We start from the raw sequence: 16,149 nt of genomic DNA, 5'->3' as shown, positions 1-16,149 counted from the left end.
GGTTTGTTTAATAGAAACCTGACTGGTGCAAGCAGCTTCTTAGCCATGCATCTTGGGCCTAGACTCATCATGCTTTCTGGATCCCTTTCTAGCCTCCACCCATTCCCATCTGGACACTCCTCACTCTGTAGCTTACGAGATTATTCCTGACAGGCACACAGAGCTCTGTCATGGCCTGCCCTCACCTCTGGAGCTCTGCACCCCACACCACACACACCCAGTCTGTTCTCATCTCTGCCTTGCTTCGTGGCTCCCCTCATGCCTGCCACGCTGGCCTTCCCACTTGCCTTATAACCCAGACACCACCATCCCCACGCCTGCTGGGTGAAACGAGGAGAGGCGAGCTGTCATTAAAGACAACTGGGTTCCAGTACGTATCTTCCTCTTCACTTACAGGATCGCGCCAATCCCTCCACCTTAATTTCCTCACCTGTAAAATTTAAACACTGGAACCATATTGTCTCTAAAGTTACTTCTTTATATTCTTACCTCCTATAAGTGAATCTACTCCTCCCTTTCGAGATTCCCTGGCCTGTGGTTCCCAAACCTGATTATACATGGAAATGACCTGAGGATTATATGATGGAATTAATCAGGGGCAGCATTTCCAAACTATGTCCACAGAACAGTAGTACCTAACAAGATGTGAGTAGGTATACTTCAAAAGAGGGGCATTTAGACAATAAGTTTGAAAGACATCATTAAACTAAATTGAATAACTGTCTTCACTGTAGGACTTCTCAGAGCGTTTAATAAGATCATTTGTGTTATGAATGTCCAAACTTATTTTGACCCTGGAACCCTTCCTTAGCCTATCCCAACCCCCTGCCCTTCCAAATACCTATTAATGTGCTGACACCTGGAAAGACATGAGTATTCTACCAACTACTGTTTGGGAAACATAGTCAAGCAGTGGAAAGAGCAGATTCCTGAGCTCTGAGGTGCAGCCTCTTTCCTGGCCCGCTGAGAGACTGCTTCAAAGCCAACAAGCTTGACATGCTGTGAACATCTTCAAGCCTTCCTTGTTCCCTGTGCGCCCTGCTCAGATCCCATAAGCACTACTTGTGGCTGGAATCATCTTGCCCATAAGCTAGGCAGACCAGACGCTCCTCCCTCCAAGCCTGAGGGGATCTGAATTCATGGATTTCTTTTAACGGTTTCACTTAACAGAGTTTTGCAGTGACAGTGACATATCATCTACTGGAGAATATGCACAGCTATTCTTTTAAGTTACCGTGTGAGCCACATAGGCCTAATTAACTAATGTGAAAATGCTTGTCCCTCACTACTCTCATTTAGTTATTAAGGCATTCGCTCTAAGGCAAATTAGGGATGAGTCTTAAGAGAGATGAGTTGGGAGGGCCAAAAACATTTGAAATTTGAGTCCCAAATGCAAAAAAAAAAAGGTTGACTCATTTCTCTGAAAATTTCTTTTTTTTTTTTTAAAGATTTTATTTATTTATTTGAGAGAGAGAGAGAGAGAGCACATGAGAGGGAGGAGGGTCAGAGGGAGAAGCAGACTCCCTGCCGAGCAGGGAGCCCGATGCGGGACTCGATCCCGGGACTCCGGGATCATGACCTGAGCCGAAGGCAGCCGCTTAACCGACTGAGCCACCCAGGCGCCCTCTATGAAAATTTCTTGTACTACATTCTAGATCAACACCCTTGGCACTACAGCCTTTGCTAAACTACAGTGTCCAATTACCGGATGCAGGCGGTGCTTGGCCCGCACTAACCCACTGCCAACCGCTGAGAGTCGGTTGTGACACTTAGATGCATCATGAGGCTCTTATTAGGGTCATAGGTTGGATTTATATTAATTACAGTACTTCATTGGACACATCTATACCCCATTCTATTCCCTAACCCCAGCTTCCACGTAAATTCACATGCGTGTAGTTCAAGAATCCACTTTCCAAGCATTGTGTCCCAAACTAAATTTCTAATAAGGCTTCCCGAAAATTTGAAAGTGACATGTACAGTCCCTTTTGTTACAATACAGGCATGTAATATGTGAGTTTGTTAATATGTGGTAGGTAAACTGGGCATAAAATCAGTAAACTATGAGATCATGTTACCTCAAAATTTGATTGTTCATGAGGTAAAGGAGGGTAGGTAATATAAAGGTAATATAAAGAAGGTAATATATATATACATATTATATATATTAATTTTTTGTGTGGTAAAAATCACACAACATAACATTAAACTTTTTAAAGTGTGAGGGGATTATATTTCGTGTTGCTGAGTAGCATCGGGTGAATGTGAAGATGCTGCCTAGCTGCCATCAGTGACCTGGGAAGGCAACACAAACCCTCACTTCCGTTCACCCTCGTTCAATGCCAATGTATATCATGCTCCTGAGCCTCTGCACTTTTCCTCACGAAAGCATTTACTAGAGCACCCTCAACACGAGTGTGTGTCCTGGTCATAAGAGTGCAGGCATTGAGTGAAGGAGGAGAGCCTTACACGTGAGGAGAAGTTGTGAGATGAGAGAAGATGAGGCATCGGGAGACCCATGGGAGTAAAGGTGCCCACACTGAGCTTCATCAGAGGCCACACCGAAGAACCAAAAGAAAGGAGAATGAAACTGAACGGGGGCCATCATTGGCTTTGAAGAGGATTAGAGGCATGCGCCATGGATTGAAGAAAAGGCTTTAATGCCCTGAGCAGCAGAGTAGTACTTTGATGGCATTCGGTCTTACTTAGAGCCACACAAATAGTCTTTTTTGTTATGAAAAGAAGAACCTGGCAAAACAACAGAAGCTGGATTCCTATTTTAAGCTGGTGCAGAAGGAATAACAAGACAGTGAGTCACAGCCATCTACCTCTGGTGTCGTGACACTTTGTCCTAAGAATGTCCTTCCTTCCGTCCTGTCTCCATCACTCGAAGCCACAGTGCTACATCATACTCACATGCACCAGGAAACTTCATGTGTCTATTTTTACAAATCAAGGCAAAGTGGTATATTTACTGTAGCATAATTTAAATTAGGGATTTACGATGCTTAAAATGGTGGAATTTTTATTGAGTTCATTATTAATTTTTAAAAGTGGTATGTTTTATTAGACTGCACAGTTTTGAATGTTCTGCTTTGAACTCATGTCCCCCATTAGTGCTGTTATTTTTGTGGGGCCAAAATTCCATAGTGCAGTGATTTTTTTTTAAAGATTTTATTTATTTATTTGAGAGAGAGAGAATGAGAGAGAGCACATGAGAGGGGGGAGGGTCAGAGGGAGAAGCAGACTCCCTGCCGAGCAGGGAGCCCGATGCGGGACTCGATCCCGGGACTCCAGGATCATGACCTGAGCCGAAGGCAGTCGCTTAGCCAACTGAGCCACCCAGGCACCCAATGCAGTGATATTTTTAAGAACACATGTTATAGGAGAAATGATAGTATTTGGAGAACTTTTTTTTTTTTTTTGAAGAACTTTTGATGTACCTGCTAACTTAACAGCCATTGCTAACTTTGGAGAGAACACAGGAACTCCTGACCCAGCCTGACTTCCTTATCTCACATCTGGTCTCCATGCTTTCCATATGTATTGGAAAACCTCAAGGAATCTAAGTAATAATATTCCTTCGGTTTTTGGTAATTTTGGATTGTGAGCTCATGGGTACTTTGCATTTACCTGAGGGAATCCTGTGAGGATTGGGTTGAGGACTCCACCTGCCAGAGAGGATTTGAGTTTCCTTCTGCAGATTCCTAACTACTTCCAAACTGACCACTTTTTTTGTGTGCAATTTACAGAACCACAAGTAAGATATATTTGAATTCTAAAACTGAGAGTTTATAGTTTTGAATTCTTAGGGACACACACGCACACACACCAAACCCACGGCCCATCCTTTTATGCAAGTTCCCAGCTTTAGGCAGAAGACCCCATTCCAACTCCCACAGTTTTATGGGCCTATATGAAGTACTGTAATTAATATAAATCCAACCTATGACCCTAATAAGAGCCTCATGATGCATCTAAGCGTCACAACCGACTCTCAGCGGTTGGCACTATTAGCGTATTATCTACTAAAGAAGCATCTATATGGACGATTGAGAGACAGGAGACCAGTCCTGAGTCTTGTATTACCGGAGTGCTTACTGGAGAGGCAAGGAAGTTTAGAATAATGAGGAATGCTTCCTTTACATTTTCCACCATAAGAATGCACCCCCATTCTTCCCAGAAATAGTGACTGAGCAACAAGCACCGGGCTACGTGTCAGGAGATAAAAGCTGGCCAAGTATGCCCATGTCTTCTAGGGGCTGAGGTCTGGTACAGAAGAAAGATGTAAACACAGTTCATTGCGTTAACTGACGATGGTGCAGACCGTGAAGGCTAAGATCTGTGTCCCTAGCTCCCAGGGAACTATGTGGCTGGGATTGCTTCAGGACTGGGTCCAAGAGGCCAGCTCTGCACACAGATGAGCACAAACGCTCACTAGAGAAAGCCAGAGAGTGTCTGCGAGCAGAGCTGGGAAACAGTTCCGTGTCTTCCCCAACACGCTGACATATGGGCTATGGAGATCCCATAGCTCCTGCTAATAAAGCAGGGGACACCATAATTCTTAGACTGAGACATTTTCGAAGCCAGTGTTTCTAATCAGCCATAAGCAACTCTCAACAGGAGTGTCTGGACCTGACGCAACAACATGGCCCCCGCATATCTAGTTGAGGATAGCATTGTTAGAAATAAGCTATAAGAAATAAGAATTAGAAATAAGAATTCATAATTCTCAAAGTGTGGTCCATGGACCAGGAGCAGAAGCAACATTTGCGAGTTTGTCAGAAATGCAAAGACCCAGGGGCGCCTGGGTGGCTCAGTTGGTTTAGCGTCTGCCAAGTCGCTAGGGTTCTGGGATCGAGCCCCACATCAGGCTCCCTGCTCAGGGGGAGGCCTGCTTCTCCCTCTCCCCTTGCTCATGCACTCTCTCTCTCTCTCTCTCTCTCTCTCAAATAAATAAAATCTTTAAGAAAAAGAAATACAAAGACCCCCCCCCTAGACCTACTAATAGAAACTGCCGAGTGCAGCCCAGAAATCTGTGTTTTAAGAAGCCCCCCAGGTAACTCTGATACTCCATGAAGTTTAAAACTCATTCAAATTAGAGGACATGTGCTGACTTTTGTTAACAGACTAGTATTTTTAAACAGTTCTCTTGAACTTTGCCTGGACAACACAACTGGTTCTGTGTCAAGGAAGGGTCTCCTCTGCAACAAGAGAACCGCACCTTCAGTGTAGAGGGGTTGCAGGAGATGTTTCTCATCCAGCTCATGCACAAAGGATCCCAAGTCACTAAATACAATTTATGGAGAAATTTTGTCCCACTTCTCATGCGCTAAGATGAGCATCTGTCTAAAATGAGCTTGTACAGCTTAGCCTACAGCCAACTGCTGTCACAGAGAGCAGAGACAGGAAAGATAAGGAGGAGAAATGTGCAGTTGTGGTGGTGGGGACATAGCAGGTGACCATGTGGGAATAGCCAGGCCTGGCCTCCTCCTGCTCCTCATGAGCATGTTGACCTGACTCACAGCTTGAAATGGAACATCTAGGGGTGCCTGGGTGGCTCAGTCAGTTAAGCATCTGCCTAAGCTCAGGTCATGATCCCAGAGTCCTGGGATGGAGTCCCGCATCAGGCTCCCTGCTCAGTGGGGAATCTGCTTCTCCCTTTCCCTCTGCCTCTACCCCTGCTTGTGTTCACTCTCACTCTCTCTCAAATCTTTAAAAATAAAAGATAGGGGGTGCCTGGGTGGCTCAGTTGGGTAAGTGTCTGCCTTCAGCTCAGGTCATGATCTCAGGGTCCTGGGATCGAGCCCCATGTCTGTCCAGCTCCCTGCTCATCTGGGAGTCGGCTTCTCCCTCTCCCTTGGCCCCTCCTTGCTTGTGCTTTCTCTCTCTCTCTCTCTCTCTCTATCTCTATCTCAAATAAATAAATCTTTAAAAAATATTAAAATAAAAACAAAAAATAAATAAATGGAGCATCTAATGAGCCAGTGTGGCTATCATCTGGGAAAAGGAAGAGGTGCCAGTCAAAAACTGGGTAGAATGCATTCTGCATTCCATTGCACAAGACAGTAGCAGTGAAGTTAACAAGGGCAAACAGAGTGGCAAAGGTCAAAACATACAAATTAGGAGCAAAACTTGAATACTTCTGGAGGAAAAAAAAAATAAGCAAAATAAACTCAGCAGGTGCTTTATTTTACCTTAACATTCTATAAAATTAATTTTAAAAGAGAGCATTACAGAGACCTAAACAGGTGAACTGGACTCATAAAGCCAGAGTACAGTTCCCAGGTATCAACGAGGACCTGGGTATATATGATCTTCCGACCGTGTTCGTGCCATGTCAGCTCTGTCTCCACGTCTTCACCATTACCATTTCCAGTAGTCAGACTAAGGGGTGTACACAAAACTGTACTTTGTTTTGACTCAGGGAGAAGTTGCCAGTAAGATTTCAGTTCAATAAAATTCTACCTGATCTTTTCTTTCCTTTATCCATACAACAGTCTTTGTCAAATCTGGCCCTATCTCATGTCTACCTAAACAAACGTGGCTGAAACTGATGAGCGGGGAGAGGGGTCGTTGCTCCCAATTCACAGCAGAGACAGTCTCAAGAAGTTCTCAGATAGCAAAGAAACACGAATAGAATTCAAAAGTCCACATTCTGTCTCATTTTTCTTATCCCCTCTACCTCACCAGTCCAACCATCAATGCAGAAGGATCTCTAGGGCTGTTCTCCCAAGGAAGTAAATGGTCACCTTCTGCCTGTTCACAATATCCAAGCTAAAGATGCTAGCAAGTGGAGAAGTGGTGCTGGCCTCTGGAGGAGAAATATGAAAAATGGCCCCAGATTTGTCCCCAGTACTGCCATTCAGTGCCACCATGTTATCCTATTAATATGTTTATTGAGCATTCTCCTTTGAAACATTTTACTAAGGAACTCTTCAACCTTACCATCTTCTATTTGTCCCTCCTAATGGGGAAAGATCTAACGAGCCCACTCACAACCAAGAGGCATCTCCCAGAACCTTCTCAGAAGGGAAGTGGGCCAAATCAAGCCTATGCTTGGCAGTGCTCAGCTGATCCCAGCTTACATTCTACTTAGAAATAAATGCCTTCTAGTCATACTAGTTGGAAGCAAAGAACTGTTGAATTCATCTGTTAATTATAACTAAAAGTGCTACAAGAGACCCTGGGTTCTGTGAGATCCCATAAAGGGGAACTTGCCTGTGCTGTGAGGTCAGGGGTGACTTCGAGGGCAGGTGTATTTACTGATCTGAGTCGATGAGTCCATGAGTCAGTGTTAAGCTGGTTATGTGCAGGCACAGGGACAAAGCAGGGTGGGATAGAAAGCATTTAGGCTACAAGTGAGAACCAGCAGGGTACATGGAATGAGCAGGAAGGTGACCAAGATGCTGAAGTGCAGAAAGTGAAGAGGGGTGAGGTGGAAAGGTGGGGGCACATCACATATTGTGGGGGTGGGGCAGTTGGCCTTTTATCCTGTGGGTCCCCGGGCCCCTCTGTGCAGCCAGGCTGCAGTGGACCGCAGGCTCGAGAGCGATGCGGTGTGTTGCCCAACTGCTCTCCTAGGCATGGGCTCGGGCCCCCTGAGGGTTGGGGTGGAGAGGGCCGACATGTCCCTGTGCTCAGAGCATTCCTTTGGGTGGCTTGTGTGCTGGTCTTGGCACAGGGGTTTGGCTCACTCACAGACAGCCTGTCTAGCTTCATGACTTGTAATAGTTAGGTAATGACTTCAACGTCGCCTGTCTGGATCATTCTTTGAAACGCTCTCCTGCTGTGCCAGGGGAGGCCTGATGGTGGCAGAGCTTGAAGCAATAGGAAGACTTCCTCTTCATTCTTGCTCAGTACTGCCAGGCACCCAGCCAATAAGGCCAGATTAGCGGTGCCTCATCCTATTTACCTGAGCATGGTGGCATTTTTCCAGAAGCTCAGGTGCCCATTTACAGTGTGTCAGCATGGAACCTGGATTACAAATTAGTCCACCTTTGATTAATACTTGATACATTGTGTATTCTGACATTGTCTTGTGGGTTCCCCTTGGGACATTGCTGGATGTAGAATTCAGTAAATACTCAGGAAGTGACTCTGAATGGCAACCACAGTTGTGTTGGTCTGAGTCGTAGGCCACTTGGTGCTGCACTCCCTGGTTCATGTCACGTGCCTACACACGTGTGGTGAGACACCTTACTGCTAACCACCCTGATGTCCCTTGGCCACTCTCGAGCCCCCTGACCACTGTCTGAGCACCAGTCTCCTGCCTTACCCATCTTATGGAAACCACCATACATAGTCATTAGTAGATCAGTATATGCAGGGGGTTAAGTGAAACCTTTGTTAAAGGGGTACTAAAGGCAAGAGATAGAGAAAGGAGAAAAGAAAGGCAAAGGAGAATAATAATAATAATAGCATGTACCATTTATTGAACACCCACTCTATACCAGATGTTTTACAAACATTATTGCTCATCATGACTCCACAAGGTTACATTACTCCCATTTAACAGATTAGAACAGTAGAGCCCAGGGAGGTTCAAGGACTTGTCAGATCTTCACGGTCAGAAAAAGGCAGGTCAGGGGTTCCCATTGGACAATGACGCTGTGCTTCCATGCGGTGAGGGAGGAAGCCGGCAGCGCAGTGAAGACAAGAGCCCAGCTGCTCTGCACTGTATACCCTATATACCTCTATATACCCAGCGTCCTTGCCGTGCACACTGCCCACAGCACTTCTGTCAACATCTGTCTGTGTTTCCCTGACATCCTGCTCTCCCTCTCACTCCCCTCCCAACCCAGCCCTAAGAGAAAAGACCCATGCCAGATTGCTGTTCCCAGCTCCTCACCTCTCCCTCCAGTTTCTGGCCATTTCCTGTTTTAAAATCATCCCCACCTCTGGGACGATGGGAAGTCAGCATTGGACAGTAATGGCCCTCCCCAGAGATTTCCTTAAGGAATCCGGAGCCAGTGTTGAGTGGGTGAGCAAAATCATGGCTTCATGCTTTCCAAAGACCTTCAGCAGGCTTCCCACAGTGGCCAGGAAGTGGGTGCAGATGAAGTGACAGCTTGAAAGCCCTGGAGGCCTTAACCTGGGCCTCTTAGTTAATTGAATACCATCCTTTGAGATGGCTGGAGTCTCCGTTCCCTGGCTGGTGTTAATACAACCTCAAGTCAGTAGCCAATCTCAACACACAGAGATGATATTACAGATGGTGGTAGTGTGGATGACAGCAGTGTGGATCAGAGCACCGATGAGGTCCCCAAATCATCCAGTCAAAGGAGACATGTGCTCAGGAGGGAAAGGTGAGGAAGACCTTGCTGCCTAGAAGGCTGCCAGGTCAGCAGCCAGACGAGCTCGCCAACTAAAAGAGTAAGGATCTGGCTGGTCCTGTGGGAGGGCCTGAGCACGCGTGCCAAAAGTGGTCCAGGCCAGCCCGGGCACTAGGACATCAAGAGATATAGAAGGACCTTTGCATTTACCAGAACTCTCTAAGGAAAAGACGGCATGCAGAGGACCCAAAATTCTAAGCTTGGAGTGAGAGGAGGGAGCCTCCAAGGGACTTGGTGGAGTCACGGTAGATAACGGCCAAGCTGCTTTATAAAAGACTCTAAATCTAATTAACTGCAAGGTTACGTGGTTTCCTTTACGCATGAGGCGTGCAAACTGGGGACAAGCAGGAGGAGAAGCTGCTCACGTCACCCAACTGTCCTCCTCCCCTGCGTCAATCATCCTCTCATTGGTTAGAAGGAGTTCCGGATTGTTCTCTCCTCCCGGAGTGTCCACATGTCTCTCTTCCTCAGTCCTGATGAGGGGGAAGTTGCAGAATCCAATCTTACAATATTGTAATGTAAATCTTTGTGCTCCTTAAAAGTCAAGGCCCTAAAAGAAATCCTTGGTTACCCCTCTTTTGCTGCCCTCTGTCAGGAATTGGTCTGCCTAACCATCACACCCTCCCTCCTTGGGTAGGTACCATTTGGGACCAGTGGCAGTTGACTGCCAACAGCTTGAGTGTGGCGCACACCTGACTCATCTCTGCAGCACCATCTTCTCTTGTGTGGTGTACAGTTCTTTGTCACATGTGCAGATGTTTGCATGGGTAGATAAACGATTTGATGCATGAATAACTGGATGAGCAAATAAATTTGCAAGACAGCTAGCTGGGTAATGAGAAATGAGAGATGAAACTGTCCCTTGTGGAACATTTTTTTCTCTATATAAAACAGACACAATTGAAGACGCAACCCTCAGTCTGGATCAGGCTCTAACTAACTGAGCTATTCTGCCCAGAAAGACACATCATGGCATTGACTCAGCCTTTCTTGCGTGGGCCCATCACGGTGGTAATTATGGCCATACTACCCTTCTGGAGAACAGGCCTCTTGGAAAGCAGGTGGCCAGAGATTTCCACTGACTTGTTCTTTTTTTTTTTTTCTTTTCAGATTATCAAGGAGGTTCCTCCACCCCCTGCGGAGGAGAGTGAGGTAAGTGACCAGAGCGGGTTGCAGCCAGATGGAGAGGGTGGTAAGGTGGAGCAGAGAGCTGGCTGGGCTGGCCCAGGACTCAGGCCCTTGCAAAGCAGAGCTAAGTCAGGCCCAGGCTCCCACTGCATCGGAGGGAGCAGGGAGGGAAGTCTTGGGTCCTTTCTGAATCAAGGATGAACAGGAACTGAACGGAACTGTGGCAGCCACAGACAGAATGGTTTGGGAGGGTTTCTACCTGCAAAGATAAAATCTGAGACACTAGCATAGATATTTTTATCCATACAGTTTTCTCCTCTAACACAGACACTTTAGGTTTTTCTTTTCCCTGCAGAGGTATGCTTCATGTATGTAGATCAGGGCAAATTTGATACATTCTCTAAACAGTGATTCTATGAACAGCCTGATGCTGAGGTACTCCATTTTTCTTTCATTGAAAACAATGTTTAAAGATTTAAAGATTTGCCAGGCAGTAATAAAAATATATTGGGGGATGGTGAGTGGATATGTTAATATCCTGAACTGGCTCTCAAATCCTCATCATTTAAAGGAAGAGAAAACATCTTAGACACCACCATAAATTGGCCCAGTAGGCAGTTCTGGTGCAAGCATGGCCTAGGGTACAATCTGGTGGAGGCATTAAAGGCTAACGGTGAGAAGGAGCATCCCTGGGCAGGAGCGCCTGGCCAGGAGTTGTCCTCATCCTCCGATCACTCCCAAAGCAACAGGCCTCCCTGGATGCATCACTCACCAATTTAGAAGCCAGGGTGCAGGTCTGAAAACTTAATGAGATCAAAAGATATAAGGGTGAGGATTCAAGTTCATTGCCCTCAACCCCTAAAGTCTATTGTGTGCAAACTGAGCACAACCCCCTCACCCTTCCTCTTCCCAATGCCTTTGTCAAGTTTCCTGCATATGGAGAGAAGAATGATTGAATTTAACATTCCATGGGTCTGTTATATCCTGAACCATATGCTCCTAAGCCAAGGGATTTAATAGCTGCAATCAATTAAAGCACATATCATTGGAATGCAAATTTTCTGCCCAGAAATCAAGGGAGGAAATTACATTGCTTTGCAAAGAGGAGGGAGGAAGAAAAACCCTCTTTACATCCACAAAAGCCTTTTCTTAATCCTTCAAGAGAAACCACCGTGGCGAGTTCCATGGGCTCCAGTCTGGCTGTGTTTCCCTTGTGTGCAGCTCTCTCATACTCCCAAAGGAAAATAGGGCAAGAAGCTGTCGCTTGATGAAGTTGCTCTGTTTGCCCTGAGGTCAAGAATGTTCCCTCCCTTCATTATGTTCAGTTAAAGGAGCTGTTGCCCTTTCTTCTGGTGCTGACTCTGCGTTTGCCTTTGGAAGGTGATCTGGCAGCCGTTGTGGTCAAAATACAGCAGGGGACTTAGGTACCAGACTGTGAGGTGTGATTTACCCAACACCACCTAGTTTCATCCAATATTTCCAGAGAAGTCATACTTCCACCTGAAGAAGGCAGGCCTGGTTTCTGAAACAGAAGGACAACCTTGGGATACTTGAGATCTAAAGGGTTGTGTTAGACCTGAAGGGGTTTCCAGGCTGGCTGGGGTAGGCTGCAGGCTGCACTGATCACTTCGCATGTGTGTTGGCCCTGATAATTCCTTTGCCTTGTGGTTAAGCAGCCCAAATCTCCTTTCTAATGTTTCAGCAGAAAAAAAAATTTGTTAAATCCCACAGGAACAGGTAACATAATTTAGCTCTACAAAGGATCTTACACAGTGCCCTGAAAATCATAGTCTGAATCTAGACTTCTAGAACCTTCTCCGCTCCAGCTTTCTGCATTCAAATCCCACCAGTCCTTCGGGCACAGCTCACGTGCTACTATCTCCACAAAACACACTGGAATTCCTCCCATTGGGACTGATTTCTCATTTCTCCCTTTTCCACATTCCAGGGTATTTTACTGACCATTTTCTTCTGCATCAAAATTTAAGATCGTTAGGTCTTATAGGTCTATAGGTCAGGATCTATAGCTCACTAATCTTGGACTTATCCCCAAAGAGCTTAACACAGTGTCTAACATTCAATTAACGGCTCTATGAAGTCAAACGCTCTGCCATATATGTGAACAAGTTCAACATTAATTATCCAAACTTTAACCAGTTCTATACGCATCATATCCTAAGGGAGACATATCTACTATTTAAATAGCTAAACTTAGAATGAACACAACTTTATAACAAGCTCTTGGTGGTCCTCTTTAATAGGGAATATCGAAATGCATAATATAAAAAAGCTTTGACTTTCTGAGATTCCATGTAACCAACAGTGATCCTCCTGTATAAAGAGAAGACAAAGAAAAATGACTTGAAATTTCGAGACCTCAGTGAAAGCAAGAAAGTTCAATTTTAACAACTAAGAGGGGTATTTCCTGAGTTGAGAGTCTTCTCTAATTGGCAGCAGAGTCAGGATTTCTCACAAACTCTCTAGATACTCCAAATTATTGGCAGTTTAAGGGGGAATCCAATAATGTGGTTTTCATCTGGTGGTTTAGTTCTACATCACCCTCCGTCGATTTTGTGACTATGTTTCTTTGGGAGGAAGAGGGATGCATACCGAGGGCATTGACATGGGTGGGCATACAATTAACAATAAGCACCTGGCTTTGAATAATGAACTTATATCCAGGTTCATTATCATGCTCACTCATCCTAATATTTCTCTGTGGCAAGAACTTTTTAGATGGGAAAACCGAGCTATGGGAAAATCATATAACTTGTTTAGGACCAGACAAGTTGAACTGCTTCACAGCTACGTCTCCAAGGATAGCCAGAGTCGCCCCCTACTCTGGAAGGGTGAAGAGCCAAGCGACTGCCAGGCATCTTCTTTCCAGTGGACATCAAATACACACTCTCATGCGCACTCGCACGCACACACACACACGCTCCAAGCATTAGTCCTAGAACAGGCCCAGAATTCAGTACTCTCTATTTCAGTAGATTAAAAAAGGAACGTCACTACTAGAAAAGGAAATACACTATTCCTCATTGAAGAATACAGGACAATCATGGTGCTGTCCTTAATCATTGTGTGTGCAGGTGAACAGATATGATACGGGGTCATGACATGTGAAATGCAACTCAGAATGGGGATATCTTCGGTCAGCTTTTGGTATTTACAAAGAGAAGTGTTGTTGGATTTTTCTGCCTTGCCAATTCACTCCTAGGAATTCATCTCCAAGACTGACCTTGAGGGTGACCTCTCTGGCTTATCCCCAAAGACCTCAGATGAGACAGTACAGCCAGTTCTGCTCTGGGTTCTGCCCTCCAGAGCCTTGTGGTCCTGGGAGCTTCAACGGCCTCCGTCCTTATGTCATCACCCTCACAAAACATACTCTTCTATAAATGTAGACAATCTTGGTGGCAGATTTATTCTTTTCACTCTATTTTTCTCAAAATATAACACTGTGCTGGCAAGCCGTGGGGGCTCAGCTCCAGTTGCTTGAGTGAGTAAATGAAAGAATAGACAAATAAAGGGCCCTGTTTGTGGCTAGATAGGGCTTCTCCTCAGGGTTGAAGATGGGTTACCCTTCAACGAATGTTAATGGAACTGTTTCCTTGGGCTCCACTCTGCTTCAGTTACGTTCTCCTTTGCGTAAATAGTTGCAACTGGTGCCCATGGTGCAGTGAATTGGGGGTGGGCGGCCTCATTTGGCCCAAGATAGAGTCTTGAATTCTGTGGGGGAATCGGAGAGTTCTTCATAGAACAGCTTACATTCCAGCGATATTCTAAAAGAAGCGTAGAAACAGCGGAGGAAGGACGTTCTAAGCACACAGAGCCATGAGTGGTGAAGCATGGAGTTGTACAAAAGCCTGGCATGATTAGAAAGATGGCAAAATTCAGTGTCTGAGGGCGGCACAGGACAAACCCAGATATGGGCGAACCGAACGTGCGTGTCAGGCTTGGTGTTCTGGAGCTCTCTCTTCCCGGAGCAGGGCTGCCTGGGGACCCGCCGCTCAGAAGGAGCGTCTACTGTCTGAGTAATGTGCTGTCACTTGTTTTACCCACGCATCAGCCAACTAGATGTCTGGGGCCACCACATCCTTTAGGATTTAAACATAACTTCCCCTGATGGGAAACCAGCATCCCTCCCTAATCTCTGCGGTTTCTCCAGACACCACTGATTCCTCCTTCTTTCTTCAGCCGTATCTCATCTTCTTCATCTGCCAAGCACCATCTTGCAAACCTCATTCCGACACTTCCCCCTGCCCCCCCGCCCCCGCACCACCAAGGCACCACGGGCACAAGACCATCTGCAAAGAGGTTTGAAAAGGTTTGAAAGTACAGGGGTGAGTCCCAGCACAAGCCACCATCCTTGTCATTCCTGCTCCTGGGAGGTGCCTGAGGTCCTCTTCACAGGTGGGCCCTGGGCAGCCTGGTGGCTGCTCGCCTTCACTCTCTCGCGCCCGTCCTTTTCTGACTGCCCACAAACCCTCCACCCCTACTACTTTGCTCACACGGAGCAATTTGGCTTATCCCTGTCTTTTAATAATCGCAGAGGATCTGTCCTGGCAGTTCTTCCTCGCCAACCCCCCACATCCTTGAAGGGCAGTGTGATGGGGGCTCCCCAAGACAGACTTTCTACTTAATTCAATGTAGAGATATTTTCTTCAGATGCTGCCAATGTTTTTAGTGGCATTGCTGGGGACTGTGATTTTACTCCATCAGTTTGGGGCCAAATGAATAGACACATCAAAGATTCCCTTCTCTTCTGAAGATTGCAAAACCCTCCCATCTCTAGAATGTGTAAACAGAGCCATGGTAACTGCAGGGAAATTCTGACTCTTTCGCCGTTGTCCGTCAAACCCTGGGCCTTTGTGTTGTCTTTGCTGTTGTTGTTTAAGTTTGGCAGGCAAGCTCGGGTCAGGGGATTACACGGCAGGCTTGGTGGAGCAGATCGAAGTCTTGGCATTTCCTGTTGTGGGAAGGCCAGCCCCTGCTGCACATCTCAGCAGAGTGGAGACCAGGGCCTGCAGCAAGTCCGCGGCGGGACGGACCACATGAGGAAGGGCAGCCCCGGGGGCACATAAGGGGGGAGATCCCTGGACAAGGCATCAGGGAACAGGACCAGAGCTTCAATTCCCCTGGTCCTTTCATTTCTCCGGATCTGACTGTGCAATGAAGAGGCTCCAGTAAATGGTCTCCAGTGTTTGTACTCCTGTTCTTTAAAAAAAAAAAAAAATTAGGAGACTCCTAAGACCATTTCCGTTCCCAGTTGAATAAATCGGCTTTAGTCTTGGAGTTTCCCATGTTCTTGGTGCTGCTATATTCAGTTTGGGGTGATATAATTTCATCTCTCTCCTTTGGAAAACTGCACGAGACCAGCTATGAAGCCATATTTCATATATAACACACAGACACCCACCTCTAGGGATAGTTTAACCGTATGTGTTAGATATCTAAGGCTCTTGGTTTAACAGCCTAAGCCTTCTGAAATTCTCTCATAAGGTAAAGTAGTGTGAACTGATATTTGGGGCTCTTTGGTTTTATTATTTTATCATGTCTTACAGTCCTAAAGCCTCCAAATGTGCAGGTACAAGGGGGGAGAAGTAGAAAAGTAGCATTTATTCGATACCATCAAATGACTGGAAAAGCAAAACCCAAAGGACAAAACCCAGAACTTTGCCGACAC

The 16,149-nt window shown here is 46.0% G+C and overlaps 1 protein-coding gene across 1 annotated transcript in view; it reads left to right on the top strand.

Moving 5' to 3' along the window:
• Window positions 1-16,149, top strand: part of ANTXR1 (ANTXR cell adhesion molecule 1) — a 219,499-nt gene that overhangs the window by 138,652 nt on the left and 64,698 nt on the right. The window contains exon 14 of the mRNA XM_021699264.1: window positions 10,446-10,487. Coding sequence (XP_021554939.1) covers window positions 10,446-10,487 — 42 coding nt within the window. The remainder of the gene's footprint in view (window positions 1-10,445; window positions 10,488-16,149) is intronic.

The sequence above is a fragment of the Neomonachus schauinslandi genome, chromosome 10 (genome assembly GCF_002201575.2).
Source record: "Neomonachus schauinslandi chromosome 10, ASM220157v2, whole genome shotgun sequence".
In the NCBI taxonomy this organism is placed as follows: Eukaryota; Metazoa; Chordata; class Mammalia; order Carnivora; family Phocidae; genus Neomonachus; species Neomonachus schauinslandi.
Note: the sequence above shows the minus strand (reverse complement) of the source record. Positions and strands in the feature narration are given on the sequence as shown.